We start from the raw sequence: 22,839 nt of genomic DNA on the forward strand, positions 1-22,839 counted from the left end.
TGCTGCGGAATGTAAACATACCCTACGTCAGCTTGAGGTACACTGCCATGTGCAGAGTGGCCTTAGTAGCATTAGTGTCCCCTATATTGACCTCAATAGTAATAGTGACCCCCACAGTGGCCCCAGTAATAATAGTGTCACCTATGTAAGCCGCAGTAGTAATGGTGATCCCCATATAGGACTCAGTAGTCAGTGTCCCCCACAGTCGCCTCAGTAGTAATACTATTGCTACCAGCGATGATAGAGGAGGCACTATTACTAATAGTGTCCCCAATACTGACCCCAGTAGTAACTGTGACCCCTACAGTAGTTCGAGTAGTAATAGAACCCCACCCCCCAAAACTCATATACTTATCTTCTCTAGGTCTTCAGAGCACTGCTGCTTCTCTTCTTGCTGCTGCTGTGGGTGGAATTGTGAGCACCCATAGCAGCACCTCCTCCTCTCTCTTCCCCTCCTGAGGAACACTGTCATCAGTGTGTGCATCTCGCAATGGCGCTGCTGAGTGATTACCAGCCGAGGAGCCGCAGCACCCCGGTTGGTAATCACTTTCAGGGTGACCAGACATTTTGAAAGCGGTACAAATATCTGTCCTGCTTGGGACCTGGGGGAAAGCTGAATACAGGCTCCCAAAGCAGGACTGCCCTGCCTAAATCGGGACATCTGGTTACCTTAAGTTATCTGTCATGCAGTTGCATTTTAGCAGTTTGTATTATAGTTGTAATACATAGACCTCCCACGACTGCATGGAAATGCATTTATAACCACTGTATGGTTTTTACACTAGGCCGGTAGATAAACATGGGTTTGGTTGCTTCTATGATAAGCGATCACTTCATTAGGTGTCTGAGTGGTAAATATGGAGGAATAAGGGGCGACTTACTTTATTGTTGTTAGATTGCCGGGAAGTAATTTTGTGGGTGGAGCTCTGCCTTGCTACTACATGCAATTCTGCTAAATTCTGTTTGTAATGATTAATATTATTTCATTTATTGCAACGTATTTGTTTTACAGCTCAGATGGACACTTTGTACTGAATCGAACTACTCCACACAGTGTCACTACGTGGGTAACTGATGCCTTCTGCTTGGGCAAGACTGGTTTTGCCAGTGTTAAGGACGTAGAGCTCACAACATTCCAGCCTTACTTCATTGATTTGATTGTCCCGTACTCTGTAGTCCAAGGAGAGACATTTACAATAACGGCCATGGTCTTCAGCTATATGAAGAAATGTCTTCTGGTAAGAAAAAAGAATTATATAAAAATACATTACTAAAATTTTGACCCCAAAATATTTGATGGCGTCCATTTTCTTGTAGAGCAGTAGATTCGTGTTTATTTCAAGGAATATGAAGCAATTATAGTGAAATTACCATAAATCATTCAAATATAAAACCACTCCTTATAATTAGTTGCTGCAAGTTTAAAATACATATATACATCAAATATATAAACATTTAAAAGGATTGTGTGGTTTACAAATCGATGTTCTCGATGTTTTTTCCATATTACCCTCAAAATTGTAATAAAACATATACAATGCGTTATATATACCCCAGAACAGTGCCATTAAAATATGAAATTCGGCTAAAAAAAACCACACTCTTATATGGTTTTCCAACACGTTTTGGCTCTTACAAAGTGTTAGCATAAATATTTCCAAGTTGGTATATTTTCAGGTAGCCAAATTAAGTGTTAATGTGCGAACATTCACACTTTGAATGTAATAGGAAGTCATCTGATCTTTATTAGCATTGCATCTCTATTTAAGTAAAACAGAATATGTTCTAAGGAAACTAGTGCTGATAATGTCAAGGTCGCCAGTCTGTTTTTGTTTACCACTTCAGCAAGGCTAAGATGTCTGGAATGCTGTTAGTTAATCAGAAATCACAAGGTTTATGATATAACAGACAGAAGCATACAAGATGGATGCAAAAGGGATATATATTTACCGCTCTCACAAATGTGGCAATGAAAATTGATTGATCCTTAAGGCACAACATAGGCTGGTCACTAATGGGTTAACTAGCTTTTGACATGTCACAGAGACATATATATATATATATGTGTGTGTGTATATATGTATCAGTGGACTAATTAAGTATTTATTCCTCTACTGTTCCTGTTGTGGTATTTATTTAAGTGCAAATTAATCATATCATGCCTGTGCCTTTTCATATGTATGTATATATTCTGTAAATGGATGTTTCTTTAGATCTATTCCATGAGGAAGAACCCAAACTAGCTATAACATCATGTATTTTCATTAGCCCTTAAAAGTCATTATATATATATATATATATATATATATATATATATATATATATATATATACACTAGTTGATATACCCAGCCCGAGTTAATTTGGTACTGGTGTTTATCTGGTGTTCACATGGAAAATCTTATGAAGTCGTCGTTACTTTAGAGATACCGAGGAAAAATATATGTTCACTATTTTGCATGATTCTTTGCGTTACCCAGGAAACACCACGTGGAGGTAACCATGCAACATTTCCTTTATATAAAATGACATCAGGAAGTGAGAGAATTAGATTCCATACGTAAACTTTGGACGCTAATTCTTTTGCGCTATAATTGAATGATTGAGTTGGGACCCATTAACTTTTTCTATTTATGACACAATCAATGCTTATGCCAAATTTCAAGTTTCTATGACATAGGGAAGTGAGAGAATTAGATTACGTACGTAAAATTTGGACGCTAATTCTTTTGCGCTTAGAATTCAATAATCGAGTTGGGACCCATTAACTTTTCCTATTTATGACATAATCAATGCTCATGCCAAATTTCTATAACATTGGGAAGTGAGAGAATTAGATTACGTACGTAAAATTTGGACGCCAATTCTTTTGCACTAGAATTAAATGATCGAATTGGGACCCATTAGCTTTTCCTATTTATGACAAACTCAATGCTCGTGCCAAATTTCATGTTTCTACGCTATCGTGAAGTGAGAGAATTTGATTCCGTACGTAAAATTTGGATGCTAATTGTTTTGTGCTTAGAATTGAATAATCGAGTTGGGATCCATTAGACTCTCCTATTTATGACATAATCAATGCTCGTGCCAAATTTTATGTTTCTACGACATCGGGAAGTGAGAGAATTATATTCTGTATGTAAAATTTGGACGCTAATTCTTTTGCGCTTAGAATTAAATAATCGAGTTGGGACTAGAGATGAGTGAGTATACTCGCTAAAGGCAATTGCTCGAGCGAGCATTGCCTTTAGCGATTACCTGCCCGCTCGAGACCAAAGGTTCGGGTGCCGGCAGCGGGCAGAGAGGTGCGGGAGAGAGCGGGGCGGAACGGAGGGGAGATCTCTCACTCCCTCTCTCCCCCCCGCTCCCTCCTGCTGACTGCCGCTACTCACTGCTCCCCCGTGCCGGCACCCGAACCTTTGGTCTCGAGTGGGGAGATACTCGCTAAAGGCAATGCTCGCTCGAGCAATTGCCTTTAGCGAGTATACTCGCTCATCTCTAGTTGGGACCCATTAACTTTTCCTATTAATGACATAATAATCAAAGCTCGTGCCAAATTTCAACTGAGAAAATTAGATTCCGTATGTAAAATTTGGACTCTAAGTCTTTTGCGCTAGAATTGAATAATCGAGTTGGGAGCCATTTACTTTTCCTATTTATGGCATAATCAATGCGCGTGCCAAATTTCATGTTTCTATGACATCAGGAAGTGAGAGAATTAGATTCTATATGTAAAATTTGGACGCTAATTATTTTGCGCTTATAATTGAATAATCGAGTTGGGACCCATTAACGTTTCCCATTTATGACAATCTATGCTTGTGCCAAATTTCAAGTTTCTATGACATCGGGAAATAAGAGAATTAGATTATGTATGTAAAATTTGGATGCTAATTCTTTTGCACTTATAATTGAATAATCGAGTTGGGACCCATTAACATTTCCTATTTATGACATAATCAATGCTTGTGCCAAATTTCAAATTTCTATGACATTGGGAAGTGAGAGAATTAGATTACGTACGTAAAATTTGGACGCTAGTTCTTTTGCGCTAGAATTGAAAAATCGAGTTGGGACCCATTAACTTTTCCTATTTATGACATAATCAATGTTAATTCCAAATTTCATGTTTCTACGCCATCGGGAAGTGAGAGAATTAGATTCTGTACGTAAAATTTGGATGCTAATTCTTTTGTGCTTAGAATTGAATAATCAAGTTGGGACCCATTAGCTTATCCTATTTATGACATAATCAATGCTCTTGCCAAATTTCATGTTTCTACGACATAGGAAAGTGAGAGCATTAGATTACACACATAAAATTTGGATGCAAATTTTTTTGCGCTAGAATTCAATAATCAAGTTAGGACCCATTAATGTTTCGTATTTAAGACATAAGCTATGATTGTGCCAAATTTCATGTTTCTACGACATTGGGAAGTAAGAGAATTAGATTCCATATGTAAAATTTGGACGCTAATTCTTTTGTGCTTAGAATTAAATAATCGAGTTGGGTCCCATTATCTTTTCCTATTTATGACATAATAATCAATGCTCGTGCCAATTTTCAAGTCAGAGAATTAGATTATGTATGTAAAATTTGGATGCTAATTCTTTTGCGCTTAAAATTGAATAATTGAGTTGGGACCCATTAGATTCTCCTATTTATGACATAATCAATGCTCATGCCAAATTTCATGTTTCTACGACATCGGGAAGTGAGAGAATTAGATTCCATACGTAAAATTTGGATGCTGGTTCTTTTGCGCTAGAATTGAATAATCAAGTTGGGACCCTTTTACTACTCCTATGTTGGACATAATTTATGCTTTTGCCAAATTTCATGTTTCTACGACATCGGGAAGTTGGAGAATTAGTGGCCAGTGAGTGAGTGAGTGAGGGCTTTCGTATATATATATATATATATATATATATATATATATATATATATATGTATGTATCTCTATATATATCTACCGGAATGGCCACCTCACACGAATTATGTTCCAGAAACAGAAGTTTTTCATCAAATCTGGCTCCTGCCAGCCTTTATTTCACAGCACACAAGGAAATTATATACAGTCCACAAAAGTAAATAGGGTTCGCAACCCACAGGGTTCTGTCACTAATCCCTCCTGAGGCGTCTGGAGGGTGTTTCTTTCTCCTATAGACAGAGTGACAGACCCAGCTTTCCACATTGGACCTCCGCTCGCAGCCTGTCCTGCACTGCCAAGCTGTAACTTGTTCCCCCTTGCAATATTGGATGGCACACTTGGTCCGATTTATCAGACAATATACGTAGAAATCATTAATCATCAATGCCTAATGTAGGAGCATCTAAGATTCACAGTGACAGAGAGGATTGCAGGAATCCCTCTATGACTGCTCATATACTAACTGTACTTATTGCTAAAAATTGTAAACATCAGGGTTGTAATTATGATGATTCATCAATTATTGATTAGTAGTTGGTCCATCAAAATTGTATTTATGATGATTTCAATGATTCAATGATTTTATACACTTTCAGTTGGTTCAATGATTTTATACACTTTCAGTTAGTTCAACGCGTTTCCGTGCCAAGTGTAGGCACTTCGTCAGGAATATATATATATATATATATATATATATATATATATATATATATATATATATATTATATATATACACTGAGGAGAAACTAATGCTCCTCAATGTGCATATATTGAAGATAATCTACCTCACCTCTATGTGAATTTACTGAGGAGAATCTAATTGACCTCTGTGTGTATATACTGAAACAATCTAACTGACTTCTGCATGTATATACTGAGGAGAATCTACCTCCCTTCTATATGTATATACTGAGAATAATCTAAATGACCTCTGGGTGTATATACTGAAAGGCTGTAAAGTACACAAGTAAGCAGCCATGGACTACAGGGATGGAGCATGCCTTTAAGGCTAAGAAGGGGCTGCAACCTCCAGTCTGAGGGTAAATTTGAATAAAAAGGGTTGTTACCTTTCAGAGTTAAAAGTGAGGAGAGGGACATCGGTACATGCAGTCTGAGGAGAATCTAATGCTCTTCTTTGTGTATACATATTGTATTCCTCAGTTCCTCTGAAGTAACCATAACTTCATAAAATTTTCAGTGCGAAGAACACGTAAACACCTGCACCAAATTAACTCGGGTGAAGCCAGGTATATCAGCGAGTATTTGATTATAAGCAGCAATGGTGGGAGACTGTAGACAATAGAGAGATTTAGCATCAAACCACTGGCTGAACTGACTGTGAGCCCAATTGGATTTTTTAAATAGGGGAGAACAATTTTTAAATGCAGAAATGGCGTTAGCACGCTGGTCGACCTGTGAGGTGTTTTCCAGCCCTGGCTTTTGAGTACAGTGGCTAACCACACTTTCCTAAACTTGGCCTTGGTTGCCAAGTAGCCCTTTCACTTTTGGTTCCATAGTCGTTTGCTTGAGGTCCTGAGGCTTGGCTGAGGACTCTGGATACTTTTCAATCCACTTTAGACGCTCTTCTCTTCCACTTTTCCCACTCTTAGCAGGACCTTCCGTCTCTTAGGCAACCAAACGTACAATCCCAGGCTTTGTGTTGTTTTCATAGCACTGTCTTCTGACCAATCCTGTTATTTATCTCATTTTGCAGACTGGACAATAAGAAAAATCACTGCAGGCAACCAATAGCAAGGGTCTATCATACCCTGTTAGGCAGACTTCCTAACTCCTCAAAGGCCAAAACTACCTCAGTTTCTCATTAGGATACTACAAATCTCTAATGAGAAACTGAAGGGTTGTATAATGAGTCATAACATAAGGGTATAAAATGAGTCATAACTAGAGATGAGCGAGCATGCTCTGATAAAGCAGTTACTTGAGCGAGCATCGCTCTTCTCGGGTAACTGCTTACTGGTCCAAGCAGGCTCGGGGGGGGGGGGGGCGGCAGGGGTGAGCGGGGGGTGGCGTGGGGTAGCGGGGGGAAAGATCTCGCTCACTCTCCCCGCCTCCCCCGCTCAACCCCAGCCCCTGCTGCCCCCCCCAAACCTGCTCGGACCAGTAAACAGTTACTCGAGAAAAGTGATGCTCTCTCGAGTAACTGCTTTATCTGAGCGTGCTCGCTCATCTCTAGTCATAACATACAGTATTAAACTCAAGCAAAGCTTGAACAATAGGGATGAGAGGCCCTGCTCACAAGAGCTTACAGACTATAAGGAAGCATACACATAGGGTGCTATGCAGCTATAGGGTCCTATATATAGCATCATATAGCTACATAGCACCTTATAGACAATGTATATATAGCACCCTATAGCTACATACCATCCCCTATGTGTATGCTTCCTTAGAGGCTGTAATCTCTTGAGAACAGACCCCTCACCCCTAAGGCCTCGGTCAGACGGGCGATTTTTGGTGCGATCTGCTCATGCGCATGCGATCGACGTTTTTATAGAACCATTGCTTTGCAATGGTATCGGACACATGAGCGCTTTTTATGCGCTCATCCGATTTATTATAGAACAGAAATCGCAGATCGCGCCTATCTGCGATCTGCGATTCCTGTTCTTCTCTATATGCGCTCAATGGGGCCGGCAGCAGCAGCGCCGACCCCATTGAGAACATATACTAGACAAATCATTCTCCTCTGCCACAGCTGTAACAGCTGTGGCAGAGAAGAATGATGTTTGCCCATTGAATGACAGCTGAGAGCTGCCCCTGGTTGGTCCCTGCGCTGAGCCAATCAGAGGCAGCACTCACTCATCCATTCATGAATTCATGAATGGGTGAGTGAGAGCTGCCTCTGATTGGTGAGGGTTGTGACCAATCAGAGGCAGCTCATTCAGCAGGCGGGGATTTTAAATCCCCGGCTGCTGAATACTGCTCACAGCAGTTCAAGAGAACTGCCGGCCGGCCGCGGCTGAACTCCGTCTGCCGGGACAAGGTGAGTATATATTTTTTTTTTACTTTTTACACATTTCTGGATGATTTTCAGGGAAGGGCTTATATTTTTAAGCCCTTCCCGAAAATTCATCTTAAGATCGCCCACAGCCCATTGCTTTCGATGGCTGTATTGCCGGCTCCATTGAATTCAATACGCTGGACAGCGCTGCACTGCTCCGGCCCGTTTCTAATGAAACGCGGCTAGGAGCAGATTTTTCAGACGATTTTTCGGCCCCGTTCACGCGATTTGCGGATGCGCATCCGTCATGCGATCCGCAAATCGCGGGAAAAACGCCCGTGTGACCGAGGCCTCATACTGTATTTAATGACTCTTTTTATTAATGTTTCCCCCCATTTCTAAAATGCTTCTAAAATGTTGGCGATATACAAAAAAGATTATTGTATAATTCTTTCTTCTCTTTCTTAATTGTATTCTTATTACAACAGATTGTCGTGTCGTTGCCTGATACAGAGGATCTTGCAACAGTGAAGAACAAGGAACAGGCCAGATGTGTCTGTGAGCGGCATTCTCACCGTTTCACCTGGGATGTCACCGCAGTAAAACCAAGTACTGTATACATTTGCACCACAGAATATTATCAACTAAAAGTAACCTGTCATGTTACACTAGGGTTGAGTTCTTAAGAGACTTAAAGACGTTTATCCACTAAATACTTTTATTATCACCTGTTCGTGAAAGAAAATGTCTGATCGCTGGGGTCCAAGCATTGGGACCCCCAGCAGTCACAAGAATAATGCACCCTGAATCCCCTGTGTGAATGGAGTGGCATGCAGGACCTCCATCTTTTCACTTCTAAGCAGGGCCAGGACATGATCAATGTGGGTCCCAGTAGTCAAATCCCCAGTGATAAAACATTTATGACCTATCGACAGTATAGGTAATTAATGTCATTAGTGGGAAAACCCCTTTAAGGTAAATTTGAATGGCTTGTGATAAGCACTTCTATGAGGGGCATGTGGCTGCCATGATTTAGTGGGCTGATACTGCTAAGATAGGCATTGAATTAGCAGTAATAAGAGGGGTATAATGACTAATAATTTTAAGTGGGCTTTTTAGGGGAGAAACTAATGTGAATTCACATATATCCAGATGCATGTGTATCCATGTAGTGTTTTTAGATAGGCATGTCCAATCTAGGTTTATATATCAGGAGATTAAAAATAGTGTAAAATTTGCCAGGACTAAAATATCGATGACCTTTCCTCAGTTATGTAGTGAAGAGGCCACATCGGTCACCCAAGTGCCTTGGCCTCTTCAAACAACTGATCAGTGGGGGTTTTGGGCTGCGCACCCCAGTGATCTGATATTGATGACCTATTCTGAGGGTAGGTTACCAATATCCAAGTCCTGGAAAAAACCCTTATGTTGCATAGCAATTGATAACATAATACATGTAAGTATGACATTTTGTAATTAATAGCTAATTTATTTTCAAGTGTTCACTTTGGCAGAGACCCTACAGATACATGTGGACTCTGGTTCTCTAGAGGTCGACGGGAAATGTACCGAGGATCCTTTATTGATAGGAAATGATAAAAGGGAAGATTCTGTTGAGAAAACCATTATAGTCAAGGTGAGCTTGTAAGGATGTCAGCCTTTACGAGTTTTAAGCTAGAGTGAGTTACTAAGACCCCACTTATCAATGGCACAGACAATGGCATGGACACAGCAGTATTAATCAGAACAAATGTTTATTCACTATGAGGCAACAAGCATGATGGTTCCAGTGACTCAGCGAGGGCAACAGACTTAGGGCTCCCACCCACTGGTGTTTTTTTCTCCTCTGCGATACGATTCTAAAGTTAAAGTCTCGCATCGCGGTGCGAGAAAAACGCAGGCAGATATTCCAAAATCGCTGGGATATCACTGCGACATCGCCAGTCTTTTTAATGGGGCCAGCGGCAGCAGCGCTAGCCCCCTTGAAAAGATATGGAGAATGCCGCTAACTTCTGCCCCAGCTGTGACAGCTGTGGAAGGAGTTTCCTTCATCCCCGCGGGGACCGCGGGGATGAAGGAACCCTCTGTCACAGCTGTGACAGCTGTCACAGCTGGGGCAGAAGTCAGCGGCATGCTGTCCCATTGCTTTCAATGGGATCGGCACTGCTACGGATCCCATTGAAAGCAGTGGTTTCTGACAGGCCCTGCAGAATGATTATCGGAGAAGGGCTTGAAATATAAGCCCTTCCCTGATAATCATAAAAAAGTGGTTAAAAAAATAATAAAAAAGTTACTCACCTCTCCTGCTGTCAGCCGTGTCCTCCGGCTGGCTCCCCGGCACTGCTACTGAGCTCTTTCAGCAGACGGGGATTTAAAAATCCACGCCTCCTGAAAGGGCTATGCAGAATGGCTGAGGGCTCAGCCAATAGCAGCTACTGCTTAGCTATTGGCTGAGCGCTCAGCCAATGGCAGATAGCTCTTAGCTATTCATTCATGAATAGCAATATCTTAGCTTCATCCCCGGTCCCCGCGGGGATGAAGGAAACTCCTGTCACAGCTGTGGCAGAAGTCGCGGCATTCTCCATATCTTTTCAATGGGGCTAGCGCTGCTGCCACTGGCCCCATTGAAAAGACTGACGCTGCGATATCGCTGCGATTACTCGTACTGCTCTGCGAGTGTTTTCACTTACTCTCGCAGCGCAGTGGAGAAAAAAACGCTAGTGGGTGGGAGCCCTTAGTGGCTACACATCTTTATAGAATAGCTTGGCAGTTTGTAGAGATATTCCTTTGCTCACATTCTGTTGTGGTTTTACTTTGGTCCACAGTCTCTCTCTATCACAGATATATCAATCAATTCTACACTTAGCAGGAATGGCTTTCACCCCTATCCTTAAGCGTAGCTCATCACACACCTGTACACCTCAATACGCTTCTTACCATATACACTCTCGATCTATACACCTCAACCTCACATGTTCAGCACACTACATGGCATCTTTTGTAGATGACCCAAGGATTATCTGGTTTGTCACTCCCTAACCACTTGTAGGATCCTTTCTGGGCATGACACACCTGTTCTATCTCACTCACAGGATTTAGTCTCTCAGCAAATGTAATCTTCAGGGCCACCCCTCTAGGAAACAGTATGCCTAGTTCTCCTATAATCTCAGAGCTTGAGTTGAGTGAACTTACTCTGCCGAGCTTGATGCTCGTTCGAGTATTAGCATACTCGATGGTGCTCGCTACTCGAGCAAGCATGATGTCGTGTTCGACCCCACCCCAGTTTTGGCCCCTCCCCGCTGCAACGCTGTGCATGTCAACGGTAGTTTGTGGCTGGCTTGGGGAGAGGGCGGGAGAGAGAGAGAGGGAGAGGGAGAGACTATGTAGAGTTGTGCAGCACTTTTCCATGAACTATTTGTTCCTGGGGTGATGTATCTTAGTAATGAGCACTATTCTCTCACTTTTACTCTACCTATTGTAAGCAACCTCTTTATATAACCTCCTGGTCAGGGGTCTGTGCTGCACAATCTTAGTACCAAATACCCATCCAGGATGTTCACTCATTGCCCTAAAGTTACAATGTACAGTCAGCATCATTATCAAAGTGTACAATACACATTCTTCACCAACTGCTTATTGAACAAAGCATATAATTTACCAGCCAGGACAACATCAGTAATAAAAAAGTGTATATTTTACCAGCCAAGACAACATCAACAATGAAGTATAGTGTCATTAGCAACATATAGCATCAACAGAACGTACAACTTGAAACAATAGCAAGTCAGGTGCAGCCTAGCAATTAGTAGTAAATCATTAGTGTTAGGGTGGCTTTACACAGACCAATAGTCACCCAAGTAATTGCTCAAAAGAACAATTATAGGCAACTGTCATCCCATGTAAGCATACAAATTGCTTACTTGCTGGAGATGTTTGATTTTAGCTCACCTAAAAACCAAGTGACTATTAGCCCATGAAAGCAGGCAATTGTTCATCTATGAATGATTGCCTGTTTACTCTCAATGGAGGTGGGTGGCTGGAAGAGCTTTCAAGAGTACTGTGCCTCTACTCAGTGAGCAACTATAGGTTCTGAAAGCACAGGAGAGATTATAACGGGGGCCTCCTTTCCCCTTCCACGCTGCACCCTCTTACACTGCTACACACAGAGGAGCCTTCTAGTGTCAAGGACTGTGTGGAAATCTGTAGTTTAGTTATCTATGGACTAGTGTTCAGATCCAATTTACTGCGTTCATATTGCGACTCATTAGTTGACATATAAGTTTTGTGCATTGTTACACTGTGAATTATATCATACGTGAATTGTTATTTTCCAGGAGTACAGCATATCAACCATTATTCTTAGTTAGTGATACCGTGAAAGTTATTTTGGTTCTTACATTGCATAAAATTGTACTTTTCAGGTTGCTAGTTTAAAATAAAAGGTTACTATTTTGTAACTCCATTGTCCACCTCATATCATGGAACATGCATTGTGCACCACCACATCCACCGAGAGCAGTATCTAAAATCACTTAAGCTTCACGTGCACTTTTGTGTCCAAGCCCAATCTTGGGCCTGGCCCCAATTACAGTTCAGTTTTACTACAAAGAATATTACCAACAAGTTCAAGTCACAGAATTTCAGTTAGACCCACATTCACTTAAATATATTATTTGCTGCCTTGCCCTTTGTCTAAATACCCTGAGCAGGGCAAACCTCCTAGAACGTAGTATTCAAACCCCATGCCTTGTTGTTACCCTCCCTCCTAGTTATGCCCATGACCAACAACTCAAATAATACATTTTTGTCTTTTTTTTGTCAGCCAATGGGACATAAGGAGGAAAAGACACAGACATTCCTATTATACCCATCAGGTAAATAAAGGACAAACAAGAATATAGTTTATTTACTTCTATATAGCTAAGCGCATGAGGTAGATTTACAAAACTGTAAATATTGTTGCTCAAACCAACCAATCACAGTGCAGCTTTCACTTGTTATTCTGCTCTTTGACTACTTAACGATTGCCCATCATCTTTTGATGGCGGCCGTTAAGGGGCTTTAACCTGCAGCTCTGTCAAAAGACCTTGTGCATTTGAAGCCTGGTATGGGTCTCCCGTGTCACAAGCTCTAATAGCGGAAACTGAAGAGTCCTTCAATTCCCGCTGTTTAACCCTTTACATGCCGTGGTCAGTGTGACCGTGACATGTAAAAGACAGACAGATGGAAGGGGCTCCCTCTGTCACCCATTGGACCCCTGTGATCACAGGAGGCTTTACTATAGTTTTCGAATCAGACAGATATAGTGGCTTGTGAGGCTCAGTGCCTGACTGACCCGAAAGGCTTTTTAATGCACTATCATACTGATGTATAGTAGCGTATTAGAAGAATGAAAAAAAGATATTCTAGTCCCCCATTGGTACAAAAATTAAAAAGTTAAAAAAACTATAAAACAAAATAATAAAAATTACAAAACCCCACCTTTGCCCCTTTACTATGAAAAAAAATAACAACAAACGTATATGCACATGAAGGTTTACATACATAGTATATGGTAACAGTTGGCTGTCGGTAGCATAATAAGAACAGTTGTAACTGATTCGTATGTTGGTGCATTATAGAATAAGATAATGTATTAAAACTCGTTAGTTAAACATGTTAACTGCAATAGTAATTAAAACAAACAGTTCAATTCAAATTGCTGCCAAGAATTCCAAGTTACATTGAATTTAACAAGACAGTTATTGCTTTTAGCGTATAATTTTTCACAGCAGTAGTGGTCTGACATCACATTGTATAGATCTTTAAGAATAGGGGGGGGGGATTCTTCTCTCCATTTCCTCGCAATGATGTTTTTGCTGCTAAAAGGAAATGACAAATCCATTTTCTTTGTCTGAGTGGGATAGTGTCACAATTTAGTAAGAGAAGGGCCTGTTGCGAAGAGTTTGTTAGATACACAACAGTTATGGTGTGGATGCTTTTGAATACGTCTCTCCAATATTCCTGAATTTTGGGGCATTCCCAAAACAGGTGGTATAGTGAGCCCTTTCTCCAGCACTCCTTGTTAAAATTTGGAAAGCATTTGGCTAGTTTCATGGGTGTATAATACCATCTGGTCAAAACTTTGTAGTCTGCAAAGTAACTTTGAGTCTGAAGTAAGCTGGCGGATAAGGTGGCTTTATTTGCCCAGTTAAAGGCTTTCAGCCATTGCGAAATGTGGAAATTGTTTCGGAGATCAGATTCCCAGTTTATTAAGTGGATTTTTTTTGTATTATTCATGTTTCCCGAGATATTGTCGTAAATCACTCTAGTCAGAGAATATTGGGGATCTAGACATCTGCGGAATAGGGTTTCCAGTTCTTTAGGGAAAGAGTATCTTTCTAGGTGGGAGCTCTGGAGGAAAGAGCTTATTTTTATATGTGTGTAGGCCTCTCTGTCAGAGAGGTTAAATCTATTTTGAATTATATTGAAAGTAAGAGGTTTCCCCCCTTCAAAGAGGTCAGATATGTGCTCGATCCCCTGTCTGCGCCATTCTTTGATGTTCAGATCTTGTATAAAGTATGGGAGAATGTCTAAGGGCAGTTTTGTTGGTGAGCTTTCGGAGGCAGATTTGAGTTTGAGTGCTAATAAATTCCAGCAGTAAAGGGCAGATAGTGTTAGAGGGGAAAAAGTTTGTTTATGTAAGAGTGTCAAGGTCCTCGGGTACAGAATGGCTAAAGTTGAGGCTTTAATAAGGGGTCCTAGGGTTCTGTTGTTGTTACGATGTCTTTTTATATGACACCAAGGAGGGAGTTGGAATTCTTTCAGCCATACGCTGTATTGGTTGATGATTGTTGCGTGGTAATACGCTTGTAGGTTGGGAACTCCTAGACCTCCCTGTTTTCTATGCAGATATAGAATTGAGGCTGCTAGTCTAGGTTTTTTGCTGTTCCAGATGAAATATAGTAATTGTCTTTGGAAGCTGGAAATTGTGTATTGTGGTATTAGGTAGGATAATGTACGGAAAAAGTATAAAACCCTCGGTAAGATTAGCATTTTGTAAAGTGCAATTTTACCGAACCACGAAAACTCTCTCCTTCCTAAATCCTCCAGTTCTTTCTTAAGTGTTGCCAGTAGTGGTTCTAGATTAATTGTGACAGCCTTTGACGTAGATTGGCATAATTTGATCCCCAGATATGGTATTTAGGTGTTCCATTGTAAGGGGAATTCATTTTGAATATCTTCTTTCAATCTCGAATCTACATTTATCCCCAGGATTTGTGATTTATCGGTGTTCAATTTATAGTAGGAAACATTGCTAAATAGAGAGATGCATTCATGGATTTTTCTTAGTGAATTTAGGGGGTCGGTTATAGATAAGAGTACATCGTCGGCGAAAAGGCCAATTTTATGTTGTCTGTGACCAGTTGGTATTCCTTTTATCTGTGGTGACATTCTGATTGCTTCCACCAAGGGGTCTATGATAATGACAAACAATAAAGGGGAAAGGGGACAATCTTGACGGGTTCCATTGGTTATGTAAAAGGGAGAAGACAAAGCCCCATCTACTAAGACTCTGGCGGAGGGTTTCGAGTAGAGAGCCTGGACCGCTCGGAGAAAATTGTCTCCCACATCGAACTTTCGGAGCACCGCGAATGTAAAACCCCAGTGGACCTTATCGAACACCTTTTCTGCATCCAGGGCAAGGAGGAGAGAAGGCGTCCGACTCGAGCCCATCAGCTCCCCCAAGTTCTGGGTCCTCCGCGTACCGTCTGCAGCATTTCTGCCTCTTATAAAGCCCACATGGTCGTTGTGAATGATCTCGGGCAAGACTTCTAGGAGTCTTGTTGCTAAAATCCTTGAATATATTTTTGTGTCTGAATTTAGAAGTGAAATAAGCCTAAAGTTGGCTGGGGATGTGGAAGCTTTACTCGGCTTGAGTATCGTAATTATTGTGGCCTGTAGCATTTCTTCTGGCATTGAGCTCTCTTTTATTGATTCATTAAAGGTAGAGGTCAGGTGTGGGGACAAGATAGGGGCAAATATTTTATAGTATTCGTTAGATAGATGGTCAGGTCCAGGAGACTTTTAATTTTTTGATCCGCTAATAGCTTTATTCACCTCTATGATGGTTATTAGTTTATTGAGATCGTCTCTCTGTGAGCTTAAGTTGGGGAGGGCTACATTTTCTAGAAACCTATTTATACACTCCGGGGTGGGTTGGGGAGTATTTATGTCTACATTTAAGTTGTATAGGCTAGTGTAGAAGGCTCTAAATTGTTCAGCTATCTGTTGGGGATGAGATATTTTGGTAAGAGGATCATTTATTTTGTTAATATATGGTATTTTTGCTTTTATATGTCTTTTTTTAACCAAATTGGCCATTAGTTTTGAGGGCTTGTCCATAGAGGAATAGAAGTTAGCTTTAGAGTACATGAGGTTATTATTATAGTTGTTTAGTAGGATTTTTCTTAAATCTCTTCTTAGGGACATCAATTCTGATTGGGAATTTCCCTGTGGGCGCTCCTGTTCCGCTTTCTCTTGTTTTTTGATTTTTTCTAGTAGTAGGTTGATTTTTGCTTGTTTGTTTTTACGATCTTGTATTTTTAGTTTTATCAGGACCCCTTGTATCACTGCTTTGTGGGCATTCCACAGGGTAAAGTTGTTTATATCAGGGTTTGTGTTTATAGTGAAATACTCTACAAGAGCTTTTTTGATTAAGTCTTGGTTAGTAGGTGATTTAAACAGGTTTATATCGTTTCACCATATTTGTGCTGGGTTGAAAGGGGCGCTAATGTTAAGTTTTATGTAGATGGGGGAGTGGTCAGACTACGTGGGTGTCCCTATCGCAGAACTTGTAACTGAGGGAAGAGTCCATCTATCCACTATGCATAGGTCAATGTGTGAGAAGGTCTTGTGTCTCTGGGAGTAATAGGTGAATTCTCTTGAGGAAGAGTTAAGACATCTGAAGGTGACATATAGTCCCTCTTTGTGAAGCCAAGGTTCTCCTGCTGGCAGTGGAGTCTATTTTTTGTCTGGTATAATATTAAAGTCCCCGCAAATAATCAGTTTACCTTTGTGAATTTTTTTAACTTTTCTTATTAATTTGTTTAGGAAGGAGATTTGTGATTTTTTGGGAGCATAGACGTTTACGAGTGTTACTGGTGTCTCGTTTAGTGTCCCTATCAGAATAAGGAATCTGCCTTTCAAATTGTTGATTTGCTCCTCCAAGGAGAAGTGTTTGTTCTCTCTGAAGGCTGTTAGCACTCCAACGTGTTTTTTTTGCGCGTAAGCTGAGAAAATCTGGGGATATAGTTTGTTTGTGAATTTAGGGCAGGCATGTTGTGCGAAGTGTGTTTCTTGTATACACAGCACGTCTATGCTTGCTAATTTTGCATCTTTCCAAACCATCACCCTATTGAAAGGGGAGTTCAGCCCCTTAGCGTTTTGTGAGTAAATTTCAATTGACATGGTGGATGTCAGAAGAGAGCTTTTTATATGGAATCGGTTTGGCAGCATGAATAACAAACAGATCAAAAAAAGTAGAACTCAATAAACCAAAGTTAGGTCTTCTGCTGAATAAAGGCGAGAGTAGGTGACTTCGGTGGTTGTAGTTAGAGACCTGTAAACTGAAATAAACAAAACAAAAGAAGAAGATGAGGTATTGGAACCTGGCACATTTGGGGAGGAATAAAAGTTCGCCTAGCATTATCTGGCCTTTGTCATTTCACTCGCATAACTTGAGAGGCCAGCACAAAGTCTCATGTGGGTTTCAATCCCGAGGTAGGTCAAACTTCTCAAGAAGGAGCGGTTGGCAGTGTTCGGCGATTGGAGTTTTTTGGTGGTCTCTTTGGAGGTTTAGCCAATTGAGGGTTTTCTGGTAGCGGGATCCCCCACTTTGATAAGATCTTCTCACGGTCTTCTGGAGATGTAATTATATGTAAAGCATTTTGCTTGTGTATTATTATTTTTACAGGAAAGCCCCATTTGTATGGAATTTTGGCCGATCTTAGAGCCGAGGTAACTTGGGAAAAGGATTTCCTGGCTTGGATTGTGGTGTGCGAAAGATCGGTATAGAGGTTAATATTGGTAAATGGGGATGGGAGAGGATAGGATTTTCTTGTTGCGATCATTAAGGCCTCCTTTATATGAAAATAAATGGAGTCTTGCGATAACGTAGTGTGGAATGAAGTCTGGTAAGAAGCTTGGTTTTGCGAGTCTGTGCGCTTTGTCAATTATAAAATCTTGTTCCGTAGAATTAGGAAGAATGCTTTTTATTAATTTCGTGAGAAAGTTCTTTAATTCAGGTTGGGTAATGCTCTCAGGCATGCCTCTAAATTTAATATTATTTCTTCTGCTCCTATCTTCTAGGTCTGCCAGTTTGCTTTTGATAATCTCCATCTCTTCCTCCAGGGAGTAGTGCGCATCTATTAATTTATTGTGTGAAGTTGTAATTTCCCCAATTTTGTTGAAAGACCTCTGATATCTTTTTGTAGTGATCCTCTTAAAGCTAGGATCATGTTTTTAATAAAGTCCTCCAAGGCTGGGAGGTTAGATGAAGGAACACTTTCAATTGGGTCCTCATCTGTTGTATGTAGAAGTTGGCAAGGTAGGGAAGGGGGGGAGAGTCGGGGTCTCTGTTTTTCAGGGCTTGTGGAGGGGGTAGAAGGAGTGTGGGGAGAGTGTAAGCTCTCCGGCGCCATTTTAGATTTGTTAGCTGCTTTGGTGTTGGGCCTTTCGGCGCTGTCACTTACCCTACTTTGAGAAATGTCCTCCACCGACTCTCCCCGTGGCTGCGCTAAGATGTCGGTATGTGCAGCTTTATCTCCGGTGGCATCACCAGGGATTTGTCTCTCTCCATACCCGCGTCGGAGCTGGTGGAGAGAGGGGAGCCATTTTTGTTAGCTGCCTGAGCCCTTCCCAAGCCGCGGGTGGAGAAAAAGTCATGGAGACCTTTTGAAGAAGGGCTTTAGTGTTTCTTCTCTTCGGCACGTTTTTTCCATAAGGCTTCTGGTACACCTTGGTGTAGTTTGGGAGAGCTGGAAATGCTTTTAAGTTGCTTAAAAGGCCAGATTAAAGCGGAGCTCGGTACTAGACATCCGTCTCTGTCTGCATCTAGGCCATGCCCCCCCTATCATGCGTTTTTTTTACTTAATGTCATCTTGTACATATAATTTTCCTGATGTTTTTATAATCTTATAGAAATCCTATGTCAAAAACACCACAAATGTATGTAATGAGTTCTGTATTTCATTATACACTTTAATGTAATATCTGACTGCTGTGTTTTCACAAAAAAAAGAATAAAAAGACATGAAAAACAGTGTTTTTCTGCAAAGCACTGTGTGTGAAACAACTTTTGTTTTCCAACTTCTGGACTATATACTCGCTTGACTTTACACTATAGTGAACTTTGTGCTGGTGCTCAACAGATGCCAGATAGAAGACTAGGTTATTATTCCCATTGTAGTTATAAATAACTTAGCCTTCTATGGAATCACAATCTCACACACATTATTTATACCTGCCATGTGTTTTGCTCTGATAAATTTATATCACATTGCTCATTTATAATACTTCTAAATTAGTGTTTTGCATTTGCTGCTTTTACTGCACAATTATATAAAAAAGCAGACATTTAAAAAAGCCTTGAAAAACTTAAAGGCAGATTTACTATTGAAATGTAATGCCAGAACACTCTAACATGCTCTGCACCACACTTATGATTTGTTTTAAACTATTTTATGCCAAGTCTGAAAAGGAGGCTTGGCTTTGTGTAAAGGGTGATGTAGCTTTTCCCACCAAAATGCGCCAACATTTTTGGACAAAATCTGTTGTAAAACAGTCAACTAATAGGTGGTATAAAATTAGACTAGACAGTCTAATGATGTGCCATCCAGTAGAGTCACTGTAATACACTGCCATTCTGGGAGCAGGAAAGAGCCATCCCAGTGGTCGAACAGTTCCCACTCTGGACAAAACCAAACAGCACTGGATGGTCCCCAGTGATTATAATGGCGTCAGTCTGTTTTCCACCCAGCTGCCTGGCTTTTGGATGGAAAAAAAGGTGCTACACGCAGTCCTTTTTTTCCGGTATTTTGAGCCGAAACAAATGTTCATGTAATCCAAGAAATGTTTGCAAAGCTTATGCCAAGGGGCTAGATCATGAATGTAAATTCAGTTTGCAGCTGTATGCAGCATGGTTTAGGTATGCATACAGTTATGCACCTGGTCTCCTGAGCCTTTAGCTATACTCCAGGCCCCAACATATGTGAAACTAGCTTTATACTGTTTTCCAACATCTGACTAAATACTCGCTTGACTTCTTACACTTTAGTACACTTTATACTGATGCTACATATATACCAGCTAAGAGACTGGGTTGTTGTCACGTCCACACAGCATGAGAGCCCCCCGACCCACATGGACATGCACATGGACGTAGGGAGGCGTTCACACCACAACTCAGAAAGTACGAACTATACTATGCAGAAACACCACTCCAAGCACAATAGATGGAAAAAGCCTGTCCCTAACTAATTAGGGAGATGGGGTATCCCGGCCTATAAGCGGGGTAGGCATCCTGGTGAGGACAGCCCTACAGTCTTCACCTAGGATCTGACTTTCCCTGAAAGATCAAGTGGAAAGATGTACTAACACTGCAAAGAAACTCAGAAGAGGCAAAAAACAAAGGATAAATAACCAGTACTTTGCTGAATGCGGAAAGCTTTCACCCAGTATACAGGTTCCAACATACTCTAGCAATTCCTCTATTTGAACAGAATCAACAGCAAGGGAGAAAAGGAGGAGTGGGAATATAAAGGCCTCCACACTTGCTGATAGGCAGCACAGTAGAAACCACACCCCAAACCCATTCTCACAGATAGCATACAAGAATGCACCATCCAAGTAAATAGCACCCAGCAGCAATAGTACCATGCATGTAAATCCATGTCCTGCATAGTGGCAGGGTGACAGGTATGTTCCTGAATCATGGCCACCATGCTATTACACCGCCGCAACCGACAAGCTGCGACAGCTGTAACTGCCATTGTACTTATAAATAACTGCAACTATGAAATCAGCATCCTTTACATGTGCTTTATACATGCTATATCTAATAAACTTTAATAGTTCGAAATTGTGATGTTTTTCTTTTGCTTATTTTACTGAGGAACTCAGTTTTGTGATTCTCTAACTTCTCTCAATTTTCTCACTCATGTCTCCTGCTAGAAAGTGAAGAGGAAATTCATATTAATGTGACTTGCCCAGACAGACTAATACCCGGCTCTGAACATGCGAACATCATCATTCACGGTGAGTAATCTTGTGTGATAAATATCTTTGTCCATATTCATATGACCGGTATACATCATTATACCACAAAAATAGGTATGAAATAATAGCAGGCTATGCTAGTCAAGGAATAAAATGTATACTGTACAGTAAATGTTTTCTACTATGGCAGATATGAGTTACAGATGCCTTGACTCTATGGCATCTGTAAGAGGCATCAGTTAACCCCTTAGTAACCACCCACACATGTTTTTATGTCCTGGGTGTCTGGGCTTTAATCCCCAGGGCCGTAAAAACACACTTGCCCTGGGGATTAAAGCCCCTGCTATTTGTTGGAGATGTCATAGGGGCCACGGTGAGCGACCCCCAGTCACACGATCGCGATCGCTGTTAATCAATGAATAATGGTGATCGCATAAAAGTAAACAAAATTAAATAACGTTTTAGCTCCCCTTATAGATAGGAATCTATGAGAAGATCAGAAATTACTCACATCTGTCTTCTATGGTGTCCTGCCCCGTTCTGGTCCTGCCATGACCTGATGCCATTTTTTGCACATGTGCTCAAGACGTAAAATGTTGGACGCATGCGCAGAAGGCCGAATAGCCCCGGAAATTTAACATCCCCCTGCTCCCAGCTAGCATGAGTAGTCAAGAGCAGGAACATGTCACTGGGGGCCGCGGTATGTGGTCGCCGGTCACATGATCTCCATTATTCGGCTGTTTACTTGCCCAAGGTCTCCAGTGATGTCCCTCAATGGGATCTTTATCCGCGGACCTTTCCCCATCATGCGCCCATCATTAAAATGGCAGACACAAGCACAAAAGCTTGGGAGGGCCCAGGAAATTAAAGTTCTCCTTGTTCCTGGCTACTAAAGGTAGCCAAGACCCTGGAGCAGTGACCAAGGGCCATGGTGAGTGGTCCCCTGTCACATAATCACTGTTATCCAATGGATAATGGCGATCGCGTAAAATTTTTTAAAAAAGTTTGTTTAATCTTCCCTCATTTGAACCCCAATGGGTTTATCCTCCATGGAACTTGCCCGGCTTCTACGCATGCGCCCACTGGAAAAATGCCGGACGCATGAGCAGTATCTGGAGAGGGCCTGGCTTTTATTTTACCTCAGCAGTATAAGAAATAGCAATCAATCACATTGCAGCTTTCATGTTACCTTAGCAGTATAAGAAATAGCAACCAATCACAGTGCAGCTTTCATGTTACCTCAGCAGTATAAGGAATCGCAACCAATCACAGCGCAGCTTTCATTTTACCTCAGCAGTACAAGGAATAGCAACCAATCACAGAGCAGCCTTCATGTTACCTCAGCAGTATAAGAAATAACAACCAATCACAGCGCAGCTTTCATGTTACCTCAGCAGTATAAGAAATAGCAACCAATCACAGTGTAGCTTTCATTATACCTCAGCATTCCCAATATCTAGCAATTGTTTTGCGAAATGTTTGGCGGATGCATCATTGTTTAGTTGAACACGCATCCCGATGCTCGTAATGCCTTTTTCTTTCGTGCTTGAGATGGAAATCGAACAATCTACGTCTGGGGGGCATAACTGTCGACAATGCTCGCACGCACACCACCTATCGTAGGATAGATATACTATGCCTATAATCTTCCCAGGAGTGTACTCAACAACTTCCCAAAGTTTCATGG

General features: G+C 41.2%; 2 protein-coding genes across 2 annotated transcripts in view; both read left to right on the forward strand.

Moving 5' to 3' along the window:
- LOC136626156 (alpha-2-macroglobulin-like) overlaps positions 1 to 22,839 on the forward strand; it is a 459,985-nt gene that overhangs the window by 361,203 nt on the left and 75,943 nt on the right. The window lies entirely within an intron of this gene.
- LOC136624976 (alpha-2-macroglobulin-like) overlaps positions 1 to 22,839 on the forward strand; it is a 250,447-nt gene that overhangs the window by 152,071 nt on the left and 75,537 nt on the right. Inside the window, exons 18-22 of the mRNA XM_066598904.1 lie at positions 1,013 to 1,238; positions 8,384 to 8,504; positions 9,410 to 9,531; positions 12,718 to 12,769; positions 21,108 to 21,191. Coding sequence (XP_066455001.1) covers positions 1,013 to 1,238; positions 8,384 to 8,504; positions 9,410 to 9,531; positions 12,718 to 12,769; positions 21,108 to 21,191 — 605 coding nt within the window. The remainder of the gene's footprint in view (positions 1 to 1,012; positions 1,239 to 8,383; positions 8,505 to 9,409; positions 9,532 to 12,717; positions 12,770 to 21,107; positions 21,192 to 22,839) is intronic.

The sequence above is a fragment of the Eleutherodactylus coqui genome, chromosome 4 (assembly GCF_035609145.1).
Source record: "Eleutherodactylus coqui strain aEleCoq1 chromosome 4, aEleCoq1.hap1, whole genome shotgun sequence".
NCBI classification, from domain to species: Eukaryota; Metazoa; Chordata; class Amphibia; order Anura; family Eleutherodactylidae; genus Eleutherodactylus; species Eleutherodactylus coqui.